The sequence below is a fragment of the Nannospalax galili genome, unplaced genomic scaffold (assembly GCF_000622305.1).
Source record: "Nannospalax galili isolate Female #2095 unplaced genomic scaffold, S.galili_v1.0 scaffold591, whole genome shotgun sequence".
NCBI lineage: Eukaryota > Metazoa > Chordata > Mammalia > Rodentia > Spalacidae > Nannospalax > Nannospalax galili.
The window spans coordinates 900,525-913,381 of record NW_008330926.1 but is presented as its reverse complement, the minus strand read 5'-3'; the positions used below and the strand labels follow the sequence as shown (position 1 = coordinate 913,381).

The 12,857-nt window shown below is 41.8% G+C and overlaps 1 protein-coding gene across 1 annotated transcript; it reads left to right on the top strand.

Moving 5' to 3' along the window:
- The first annotated feature begins 508 nt into the window (after window positions 1–508).
- Window positions 509–1,959, top strand: Sst (somatostatin). Its single transcript, XM_008853152.1, has 2 exons — window positions 509–746; window positions 1,586–1,959. The coding sequence occupies exons 1-2, from the start codon at window positions 609–611 to the stop codon at window positions 1,796–1,798; spliced, it is 351 nt and encodes a 116-aa protein (XP_008851374.1). The 5' UTR covers window positions 509–608; the 3' UTR covers window positions 1,799–1,959.
- The last annotated feature ends 10,898 nt before the right edge of the window (window positions 1,960–12,857 follow it).

Sequence of the window (12,857 nt, the reverse complement as noted above, 5' to 3'; positions counted from 1 at the left end):
TGGAGGGAGAGATAGTTAAGCCCTCTTAATAGCCATATATCATTCTCAAGTCTGTTCCTAGAGGAATGAGTCTAAATCTATTTGTCATACACACACAGATATTTTTTGCCTCCCCAAAATGGTTAATTAAGTGTGATGGTCAGTCTAGTAGCTTGGGTGCACTGACATGTAGATAATTGTGTGTGATAGTGTATTTGCCCCTGGCTGGCTGAGTGTTGAACCTCTTTGTGTGTAACTGAGTGTACACACGTGCACATGAATGACTGAAAATATGAAAAGTGCATGTGAGCACTGAGTGCAAATAAGATTGTGAGAACGGTGGGGCAGTGGGGAATTGTATGTGTCCGTGTGGGTGCAGGATTTTTCCCCTTTCTTTAATAAACCACTTTAGATCATGTCGCCTGCCCTCACTCTGTGATTGATTTTGCGAGGCTAATGGTGCGTAAAAGCACTGGTGAGATCTGGGGGCGCCTCCTAGGCTGACGTCAGAGAGAGAGTTTAAAAGGGGGAGACGGGTGGAGAGCACAGCCGACACAGTCGCTGCTGCCTGCGGATCCCCGTCTAGACGGACCCACTGCGCTCCAGCTCGGCTGCCTGTGGCTGCGGAGATGCTGTCCTGCCGCCTCCAGTGCGCGCTGGCCGCGCTCTCCATTGTCCTGGCTCTGGGCGGTGTCACCTGCGCGCCCTCGGACCCCAGACTCCGTCAGTTTCTGCAGAAGTCTCTGGCCGCTGCCGCAGGAAAGCAGGTAAGGAAACTCCCTGTGCTCTTCCCTCCCGCGGATCCCTCAGCCTTCCCCGCAGCCCCTTGAACTTAGACTTAACAGGTGTTTGGTTCTTCTGAAGTTTCGGTGCTTTTCAGAGTCCCTCAGCTCCTCATCTCCCATGGAAACTTTCGAAGACTAGAATCCCCTTACTCCCCCCCCGCGCGCCCATTAACTCAGTCCGTCTCACTGTAGGTAAGTTCTTCCCTGGCGTTCAAGAAAAAGCCAAAGGTGGATAATGAAGCAGCAAGGGACTATGGCTCTGTCCCGGTGCTGCCCCTGGGGTTGCTGACCCAGGTGCTGAAATGCTGTGTTCTTCCACGCTGTGGGGCTGGGGCCAGGGCCTCTGCAGACCAGCAGTCAGGTTTGCCTTTACTTTGCAAAAGTGGTAAGAACAGTTCCATTTTGCAGCTCGTAAAAAAGAAAATAGAGCAATCCAAACTGCTACATGTTCTTTATCCTTACAAAATTCTCTCTCTCTCTCTCTCTCTCTCTCTCTCCTCTCCATTCGGTACACAAATTTGGTTCTACACTCTCTCTCTCTCTCTCTCTCTCTCTCCCCCCCCGTGTGTGTTTTAAACCTGTACAGTCAGAGCACTTGCTGAAAGATTTGGGATTTTTGAAGGGTTTTTTTTTTGCATAATTTGGTGAACATAGCAACTATCTGTATTATTTTTATATGCAATCGGTTTTAAATGTCATAAGAGGCACAGCTATGAAAACTGGGGTTTGAATGAACAAATTGATTTTCCAAATTATGTTTTTTTCATTTCTTCTTTTTCTTCCTCCCGCCTCTCTTTTGCTCTTCCTTCTTCTCTATTCAGGAACTGGCCAAGTACTTCTTGGCAGAGCTGCTGTCTGAGCCCAACCAGACGGAGAATGATGCCCTGGAACCTGAAGATTTGTCCCAGGCTGCAGAGCAGGATGAGATGAGGCTGGAGCTGCAGAGGTCTGCCAACTCAAACCCAGCAATGGCACCCCGAGAACGCAAAGCTGGATGCAAGAATTTCTTCTGGAAGACTTTCACATCCTGTTAGCTTTATCATTATGGTCTATGTCAGACCTTTCTGCTCCTTCTCCTCCAAACCCCACCTCTCTTCCTTGACCCCATCCCCCAATGCTCAACAAGACCCTGGCATTAGAAATTGAAGGCTGTAAATACAAAATAAAATTATGGTGAAATTATGGAAAATAAGAATTTATTTTCTTACTGAGTAAATCATTGTGTTTGATAATACATGATAAACTTGAGTTGTGGTTTCAGGATGCACTACGATGTTTACCAACATCTATTTTAAATTCCATGTGGCAATAAAGGTTATCCATAAACATTATCTACATATTAAAAGCTTTCAGAAACATATGTTGGATTATCAAAATGAGTGTTAGTATTCATGGGCAGGCAGGCTGAAATGTTTAACTATACAGTAGGCTGATACATAAAACACATTCTATATTTAAGATGGAAAGAAAAATCATTAAAAGCGGGGGAAAAGTTGGCCTAAGTAGCTAAAATAAAATATCAGCTTTAAAATTTGTTTCTAGTTTGTGAACCTTTACCTATAAAAACAACATTGATTTTATATCTTCTTTGACAATCTTCTCTGCAGCTGAAAAGGGCTAAATGACTACTTATGTTTTCAAAGTAGGATTCACATTGTTTTCTACAAGGGAGATTATCCTTTTTGTCGAGAATTCCACAAAATTCCAGGAGTGCTATGGGTCGTAAGGAATGTTGTCGGTCACTGAACGACACACTGTACTGAAGGTATCTCTGCCCCAAATCTTTATCACGGAATAACTGGAGGAGTTTAGCAAGAGTCAAATAAAATGCAAAAACCAAGGAATAAATACTCAATAAATTATATGTATTAGTGACATTGCAACAACATGTTAAATGGTACTACTCAAGGGAGAGATTGAAAAATTGATCATTTAACTCACAAAGACTTGATATCTTTTGGGGAATACACATTTTAAATCTCAACCATATTTCTGCACAACTGCTGGAAAAATAAAATCAAATATAAATATGTAGACTGAATATTAATATCAATAGTGAAAACTTACTAATGGGGCAAATAAAGATCAAAAATAAACTTCACGTTTTTATTGAAAATATTTATTCTAGTTAAAACATATTTTGAATGTGAATGTGGCTTTGTGGATGTTAATTCCTGAACAGCTGATCAAACAAGGGGTGGGGGAACCTAAGCCATTTTACTAATCTCTGTGAAAACAGAGCACTCTGAGGTTTTGGTGCATCTTTCGTTGACGAGTCTTTTGGGGAGTATTAATGCATGTCCACTTAAAGGACTTGTCTGTGCTGACTGCCAGGCTGCCAATAACCCCTGCAAAGAATAACACTACCATGCTTAAAGAACAGAAGAGAACAGAGTTTGTTTTCCAAGCAGCAAATGAACTGTGTGAGTGTCAGGGGATTAAAATTGTTTAGCATCATCTTCGTTTGTCAGTTCCTAAAGGTAGCATGGAAATCAGCAAGAATTGCATAGTTCCATGCCTCACACATGGCTATTCTTTAATACTTAAGTACAGGAAGCCTTTTGGACAGGGTTATTTATCACTTGGTCTCAGTTCTTCCACCTCCATAAACAGAGGGTTGTGTTACAAAAGAGACTAACACCCTTCCAATTTTGCCTGACATTTTATACTTTGAAAACAACAAAGGTACTTGGGGAATATTGATCTTGGGTCACTTAAAATTATATTTTAGGGGCACAAGGAAGAACAGTTAAGTAGGTGTTAGAACAAAGATTAATAATGAAAACTAATAATGCATATGTATGAAATGCCATAATGAAACCCATTATATTGTATGTGAACTTAAAATATTAATAAGAAAGAAAATACATAAAAATAGTTTGTTCCATTTTGATTTATTTAGAGTATCTTACTTTTTACTTCTATATGGTTCAAGTTCCTCCAAAGTTTGAGTCACTGAAAGTTTGAACAACCTGCTATATCTTTTAGTTACTGAGTTTGGGTAAGGCATTATTCTTTCCTGGACCCTAGTTTCCCTATCTGAAAAAATATAAAGCAGTAAACCTCTCAAGATTATGAGGGTTTGATCATCTATTTTAAGTTCTTAGGGTCAGGTAAGTAGCTGCTGACTGTCAGATGCCGGCGTTAATTTTGTTCTCATAAGCGGTGAGCTTTCTAGCTGCTTGTTTCTTCATCTTTGCCGTAGATTTCCACAGGCCAAATCTAACTCAGTCTTCAAAGCCCATTTGATATACTTCTTGCTCCATAAAATCCTTGCTGTGTGCTCTCATTTGAAAAGTCTGTCTTGTTTGGTTACTTAATGTGTCTCTTCTATGGTGCTTACTTGCCATATTGTACTGTTTGCTATGGTTGTATGAGTGTGTATGAGAGAGTACACATTTGTGTATGAACTTCTTTTGGGTAAACATATGTCCTTTCAGTATCTCACAAGTGTCTTATGCATAGTAGTTTGTCAGTGTCCATCAAAACAACGAATGATCTATTCACTGGCAAGTGAAACAAATTTCGATTTACTAGGTGAAAACATTCTTCATTAATTCTTGATTTGACATGGGAAAATGGCATCAGTGTCCATTGTATGTGAAGCTAATGTGACACTATAAATGTGCACAGTTATGAGGTCAATAACCACTGAAGCATGATGTAAACCTCAGCCAGTCCAGGTTTCTTTTTTTAACAAAATATTTTATTATTTTTATTTTATGTGTATGAGTGCATTGCCTGCATATATGTTACTGCACCCATGTTGTACAAAGCCTGCAGGGGCCAGAAGAAGGTGTTGGATCCCCTAGAACTGGAGTTATGGATGGTTATTAGCCACCATGTGGGTGCTGAGAATCAAACCCAGGTCCTCTGGAAGAGGAGCCAGTGCTCTTAACCACTGAGCCATCTCTCCAGCCCCAGTCTAGGTTTCTTGAACCAACTCAGCAAGCTCTCAGGAGGATCTGCTTTAGTATACACCAATCATGGGGCCCACAACACCAGAAAACTGGACTTGTTAACCCTTATCTCATGATTATATAATCTAAGATAATGAAGGTGTTTTTTTTTTAATACAAAAAAAGCAGGTTCATTTATTTTCCTTCTTTCTAGACTGAAGAGGATGTAACAAGGTATTTTGCCTTACCTCACAGTGTCACTCGTTTTTGTTTGTTTGTTTTTTTTTTTTTTTTGATACAAAGGTTCACTGTGTATCCATGACTGGCCTTGAACTTTCAACCTTCCTGCCTCAGTTTATAAGTGCTGGAATCACAGGTATGTGCCACCATGCTGACTGAGCTCCTGTGCTTTTATTTGCCTACCTATTTACTAAACAAAAAAAAATTTTGAGTGAAAAGTCCATGCCCAATAACTTCCTGTGTATGAGAAGACAGGGGTTGTAAAAGGCAGACATGCAATTTCAGAAAAAGAAATGCCTGCCAAGCAGTAAACAGAGTAAGGCAGTGCCAAAAAGTTCATTCGAGTTTGTTTGCTTGTTTGGTAACTCTATAGCTACAGTTTCAAGTTTCCTGATTGTAACTCTAATTATTCTCAGTATACAGACAATTCTGTATTAGAGTGACATAAAGTACATCTGTCATTCTAAATGCCCTACATGGAAGGGGACTCCAAAACTATCACTGATCTTTCCATTCATTTCACTGAAAGATGACAGAAAAATTATGTTAACTGCCCAATATAACACAGTAACTTGATGCGAAGTTTGAACAAATCCTAGCTTGCCCTGCTAGACCTCTGGGTTGCTCTCATTATTGTGTTACACTGCTCCCAGAGGAGCCTGACCTTCTCCATAACTGGCATGCTTCATTAGTCTGGTAGAAATACTTGGCTTTGGAGCTTCCTTACTTTCTACCAGACAAATGGTCTGCTCCTTGTAGAAAACAAAAAATTGGTACAAAACAACTTCTTATGGTAGCAGAGGAACATTAGGAAGAAATGATGATGGTACTGACTGAGAGGAAAAGAAACTCAAGGGAGAACTGCAATGTACTATATTAGACTCAGGATGTGAAGAATGATTCTCTCTTAGAGTAGAGACAAAAGGGGCTGCCGTGGAGGCAGATAGATTTTTGCAAGGAGATGGCAGTCCTGGAGAATGATCTTCACAGAGGTTCTGCATCTTCAGAACTAGGGAATAGGTATCTCCCTGATCTTCTCCAGTTCTTTTTAATTAATTAATTAATTTTTATTTTATCTGTATGAGTACTTTGGTTGCATGTATGTGCAATGCCCACAGAGGTATTGGATCCCCTGGAACTGGAGTTACAGATGGTTGTTAGCAGTCATGTGGGTGCTGGGACCTGAACTCAGGTCCTCTGAAAAAACAGTCAGTGATCTTAGGTGCTGGGCCAGTTCTCTAGCCTCTTTTCTCCAATTCTTTGGTAAACAAGCACAAATGCTTTAGTTCTTGGTGTTTGGGTTTCCATCAAGGACTTTTCTACAAACTTGGAAATAAAACTTGTAGGGTAAGCTTCTTGCTTTTATGGAACTGAGTCTAGTAAGTGCGGCACATTCATCATGAACAGCCAGGTGCTATCATGGGGGGTTGTGGGAGAGCTGGGAAAGCAGAGGGGTGTCAGAAACTCTTTCTCTTCTCTCTAGTCTTCTTTCTAGTTACAAATAATGATTTATAAGGCTAAATGATTTCTTTTTGAGACGTGGTCTCCCTGTAGCCCCAGCTGGCCAGGAACTTGCTGTCTATTAGTCTGGCCTCAATCTCACAGAGATCTACATGTCTCTACTTCCTGAGTGCTGGGCAGAAAGGCACGTTGTGCCACTGTGCCCATCTAGGCTAACTGATTTTATTCCAGATGGACTGAATCAGTTATAGGCATACTGATGTAGTAAAATTTTCCATAGTGTAATATAGGTTAGTTTGAAAAGTGTTACTATTCTTGAGGATGAATATACTGAATTGCAAATTCAGTAACTTGATCAAGACAGGTAGAGCTGGAACCAGGCTATCTGACTTTCAATTCAATTCTCTTCCCCCTGTTACTTAGGGGAAGGGACAGAGTTAAAGGAAGATTGCAACTTGTTAACAAATGAAGAACAGATTAGCCCCGGACCATCCCCACTTAGTTCTACATAAAATACACATGAGATTACCACTCCATTATTGTTAGAGGAAGAAGGGATTTAAGATCTGGGATTGGGATTTAATTTCGAGAATTTACTAGAAGCACTATTTCTAAGGAACTATTTGTGATTTTTCTTTTTCACATTAGTGTCAACTTGACACACCTGGGTAGAGGGAGCCTCAATTGGAGAACTGCCTCCATAGGACTGACCTGTCGCCATGTCTGTGGGGCATCTTCTTGATTGTTGAGTGATATGGGAGGGCCCAACCCACTGTTGGCAGAGCCACCCCTGGGCAGGTGGGCCTGTGTTTCATAAGAATGCAAGTTGAGCAGGGGCCAAGGGAGAAAGCCAGTAAGCAGTGTTCTTCCATGGCCTGTGCTTCGGCGCCTGCCTCCAGGTTCCTACCCTGAGTTCCTACCTTGGGCTCCCTGATGAACTGTGGCCCAGGAGATGTAAGATAAAATAAACCCTTTCCTCCCCAAGTTGGTATTGGTCAGAGTGTTTTGTCATAGCAATGGAGAAACAAACCAGGACAGAAATTGGTACCAGGAGTGGGGTACTGCTGTGATAGACCTGACCTTGGAGGATTGTGGAAGCATTTGGAACTTTGGGCTGGAAAAGCCATTGAGTGCTTGGAGTTTGTTGCTGTGGAGCATGGGACAGTTATGCTGAAAGAGTTGTAGATGATGGAGGCATGGCTTGTGAACTTCAAAGGGAAGCAGAGACTACCAGAGCTGTTTGTATGATATTTTGAATTGAGAATCATGGGTTCTGATCAGCTGGTGCTGAAGAATCAGCTGTAATTAAGAAGAGACCAGAAACTGAAGTAAAAACTTTGCTTTACTGGGACAATTGATGTTGGTTAGCTGGGGTTTAAAAATCAGCTTTAAGTAACAAGAGACAAGTATCACTGTGGTGAAATCTTCTGGGAACTATTTCCTCAGGGTCTGCACACAGAAGCTGTGTTTGAGAGGGGGCTCGAACCTCCATCTCTAGCTGGAAGCAGGACTTAGTAATATGTGTCTACTGAATGGTTCTAGTGTGACGGGGTCACAGAGAGCAGCTGAGGCTTGGCACTCTGAGAGGCCAGGAAAGGCCATAGGTGAAAGCTCAGCTTCAGTTGCAGTGAGACCCCAGGATTGAAGGGATCATGGGGAAAATCTGAAGCTTGAACCACAAGAGGCAAGAAGAGGCCATTTGGTGAAGGTGTAGCCTCAGTTTCAGTGGAGATCCCAGCTTTTTGGAGATGCCAGGAACATGGGATGACCACCAAGAACAGCAGTAGGTGTGGAATGGAGCTGGCCTGGGTCTGCAAGATGAGCTGTGTGTGCTGTGGATGGCAGAGTCAGAGAAGTGGAGCTGCCAGAACCCTTTGGAGTCCAGAAGATCATGAGTGAATCCCAGATGTCCAGCCTTGAGCTACTTTGCTGGACTTTGTTTTTTCTTGATATGCCTGATTCTTCCCTTTGAAATAAGGCAGTACTTGTTTTGGATCTTATGGAAGCCCAGTTAAGAGACTTTTAAAGAGACTATGGACTTTTAAGTATTTGGATTTTTTAAGGACTGTGGGGTTTTAAGGTTGTGCTGTCTTATGTTGTGATATTAATGTTAACATCATATCTTGGGGATAAGAATTGGAAAGGTTATGGTTTGATAGTGATGTGTTTGTGTGTCAAGTTGACAAGGGATCAATTGAGCTGAATAGCTTTCATGTCAACTTGACATACCTGGGTTGAGGGAGCCTCAATTGGGGAATTTCCTGACCTGTGGCTATGTCTGTAGGGCATCTTCTTGATTGTTGAGTGATATGGGAGGGCCCAGCCCACTGTGGGTGGTGCCACCCCTGGGCAGGTGAGCCTGTATTGCGTGAGAAAGCAGGCTGAGCAGGAGCCAGGGGAGCAAGCCAGTAAGCAGCATTCCTCCATGGCCTGTGCTCCAGCTCCTGCCTCCAGGTTCCTGCCCTGAGTTCCTACCTTGTGACCTGGGATATGTAAGCTAAATAAACCCTTTCCTCCCCAAGTTGGTATTGGTCAGAGTGTCTTGTCACAGCCGTGGAGAACAAACCAGAACAACCTGTTAAACATTATATCCTTGGCTTTCCTAAATGAGTGAGTGAAAACACACAAATATAATTCATGACCTCAAGGTTTAACCATTCCTTTTCCACTCTATCCATTATGCATAAATTTTGCCATAAGCTGGGCTTGACGTTAGAAGCCTATCAGCCATAATCTGAAGAGTACAGGCCAAGTCATCTGCTCCACTGATGACAGGGTAATAGCCACCTTAGTTGCCTGAAGGTTGATGGGTTGGGAGCTTTTTTGGCAATATAACAATAGTAAGGGGCAGTAGATCTTTAAGAGGTGGGGCCTTTGTGGAGAGGATTAGGCCATGGAGGCACCACCCTAGAAGAGATTAATGCTGACTTTGTGAAGTGGGGTGGGTCTCACAGGAATAATTCTTTCCCACAAGAGTGAGTTGTTATAAATGAAAAAGCTTGGCATTTCCCTGATATTTCTTCCTTCCTTTTGAATGGTGTGACCCGCCTCTCACATATGTGCTCCTGTCACATGGTATCATGTGCTGTGTTTTGACAAAATCAGAAAGTTCATATGAGAACTGAGCAACTCTAGCCTCTGGATTTTGGATTTTCAGTCTTTACAATGTGAGACAGCAACTTCTTTCCTTTGTAAATCATTTTTCTCAGAGTATTTTGCCTCTATGTATGTTTGTTTGTTGTTTGTTGTTGAGGCAAGATCTCATTATATTACCCAGGTTGGCCTCAGACTTGTGATGCTCCAACATTAGCATCCCATGTGCTGGAATTATGGACACATGCTACTACATCTAGTTTGTTTTTTCATCAGAGCCAAAAGAGAGGAAGCCCTAATTCTGGGATTTAGAAGTTACAAATTTTCTTTTTATTTCTTTTTTAAGCTCCAAGTTTTTAAAACATAGTATATTGTTATTTTTAAGTTTATTCTTTGAGCATTTCATAGATGTATACAACATACTATGACCCTAACCCCCATTTTCCCTTGGACCCCTAAAACATCTTTCTCTTAAATTCATGTGCTTATTTTTTTTAATCCCACTTTATTCAGTTAGTACTGCCTGCATGGTATGGGATCATCCACTGGAACATGAGAAGCCTATTAGTGGTCATACTCTACCCCAAAATATAACAATTCTTCCCCCAGCTGCCATCAACTGCCATGTCAATTGAGTGCAGTGGCCGAGTAATGTCAGAGCACAGCATTTCACAGCACTCCTCCCTGTCTGCTGGCTTTTATGTTCTTGTTCTTTCCATTTCCCCTTCCACCAAGTTCCTTGAGGCTTACTGGTGGGTTAAAATAGGCTCCCCATTTAGGGCTAAGCACTCACAGTCACTTAATTCTCAGCATTTTGATCAACTGTGAGTCTCTGCTGCACACTGCAAAAAGTAGCTTCTCTAATCAAGGTTGAGAGCAGTCCAGGTCTACATGTATGAGCACAAATATTTAGAGGGCAATTTGACAATGTGACCATTTAGCAACATAATAGGTCCTTCTCAGCTATGGGAATAACAGGCATGAATTCCTTCCTGTGAAGCAGGCCATGAGTCCAACCAGAAAATACTTGGTTGCCTTATAACAGTCATAACACTATCTTGCCTGGCAGGTCAGTACTGAAGCGTGCAGGGTCCAGAGCTGGGTAAGACCATTGATGTCTTTTCTCCCTAGTAGCCTGCATAGCACCTTCTGTCACTATGAAAGCTAGACAGCAGAGAGGAAGTTTCTTTGTCAATTTAAGATTAATTTCTCTGTTTTCCAACTATAGTATGTGGTATCTTCAGTGACAAAATAAGGTCTTACTGTTTAGTGGTTAACCAAGAGCAATGGCAATAGCCTGTGTTGTTTTAGAGAACTCTTCAAACCATCCCCTGCCCCCAATCAATAACTCATAAAAAAGTATCTTACTGGTACTGTAATTATCTTCTAATAACCCATGCCTTCTGAGAGCAGCATTGTCTACCTATGCAGGGTACTTGGATCAGTCAGGGCTCTCTAAAGGAACAGAACTGATAGAATGAGCACACACACACACACACAGAGATTTGATTATAGGGTATGGCTTGCGTAGTCAAACAATGGTTGTCTCACATTAGAGAGGCCTAGAACAGTTGCTCAGTCTACAAGACTGGATGCCTCAATAGTTCCAAGATGGCACCGAAGGGCTAGAGGATTCCTGGAGAACTGATGGTCTTCAGCAAGCAAGGTAGAAAGCAAGTTTCCTTCTTCTAAGTCCTTTTATCTCAGTTGCCATCAAACAGTGCCACCCACATTTAGGGTAGGTCTTCCTACATCAAATAATCTGAAATCCCTTACAGGAGTGTCCAGAGGCTTGCTTGCATTTTAAGTTAGTCCAGATCCAGTCAAGTTGACAACCATGATTAGCCATCACAAGTCCACCCCTTGACGGCTTGGTGACCAATCACATCTCCTTAGGTCATGTTTAATTTCCAAATGAAAACAATAACAAAGTCATAATTTCCCCTAACATTATATAACTGTCTGCACATATAACCAAAAATGCATTGCATGTTTTAAAATAGGTGGTAAGAGTCCTTGAGGAATGCTTACTCTTTTAGTGTCTCGTAACTTAAATATGTAAATTATACTTAAAGTATAATATAGATTTGCAACACTTAGCCACTACTATAATATCAATTATATGATTAAAAATAGAGGAAATAAAATAGAAATATCCACTTAATATCTGTTCATATATGCATAAGCATGTTCTTAACAAAATAGTACAGAAACACATCAACTATAATCCTTGTTTCTGCAACTGCTTGTAAGACCTTAGCTGGTATTTGTAACTAACCTTCCTCAAAAACCCATTCTATATTTCCTCTACTATCAGCAAGTACCTGAGCAGGACTTAGCTTTTTCTCTGGAGGGGTGACTTATGCCTTCATCCCTGAAAGGTCTGGGACATTTTTCATCCTGCCTGGATTGGGTTATTGCAGTTTCCCATTGACCTTAAAATCTCATGGTAACACCACGAGATGCCCCAAAAGATCTTCTACACTTCAGGCATAACCCATTGTGGAAATACGGTTCAATTTGCTTCTGGTAGTCCTGATCAATCACCGCTAACATTGTTATTTCTTTCTTAGGCTGTTTACTTAAACTCATCAAAAGCCCAACGCGGCCAGAAGAAATCATAGTTTCCAGTCCGACAGAATGTTTGTCTGGTACCAACTTCTGCATTAATTACTTTTCTGTTGTTCTGATAAAATAGCATGACCAAGGCAACTTACAGAAGAAAGAGTTTATTTTCACTTGTGGTTACAGAGGGGGCGTTCATAATAGTGCTGGAGGCACACAGGCAAGCAGCTAGATCAGGAAGCTTTGATACCACAGGGAATCGGAGGTGGGATGAGCCTACGGACTCCCGAAGCCCAGCCCCAGTGATGTTCCTCCCGCAGCTAGGCGGAACTTTCTCAACCCCCCCAAACGGCATGGCCGACTGGGAACTAATTGTTCAAATATGGAAGCCCATCGGGACATTTCTCATTCGGGCTACCATACTACAAATCTGTTTGAACGCCATCTAAAAATTATACTTTGAAATTAGTTTATTAGCTAGGAGGCTTCAATAAGGCTTTTTATTTTTGGTTAACTGACTTCCTCTCCCCTCCCCCATCCCTTGCCTCCATCCCCTCTTAAACCTTCTATGTCTAATACCCTCCTTTCTTCATCCATATCACATGGGTTCTGTTCCCCCCAATCATATATGTTTTAATTGGATTGCAAGACAGCAGGTTTTCATACAGCTTCTTAATGCACCGCTCCTTTGGCTCACTCTCCTCCCCCCATTTCTTCCAACCTCCTGCATTCCTCCCTGTTCCAGCCTTTCTGCCCCAATATTCTGCCCCACTGCTTTCATTTTATCTATCATCCACTATCCTCTTTTCCCTCAATGCGCCCCTTCAGTTTCTAG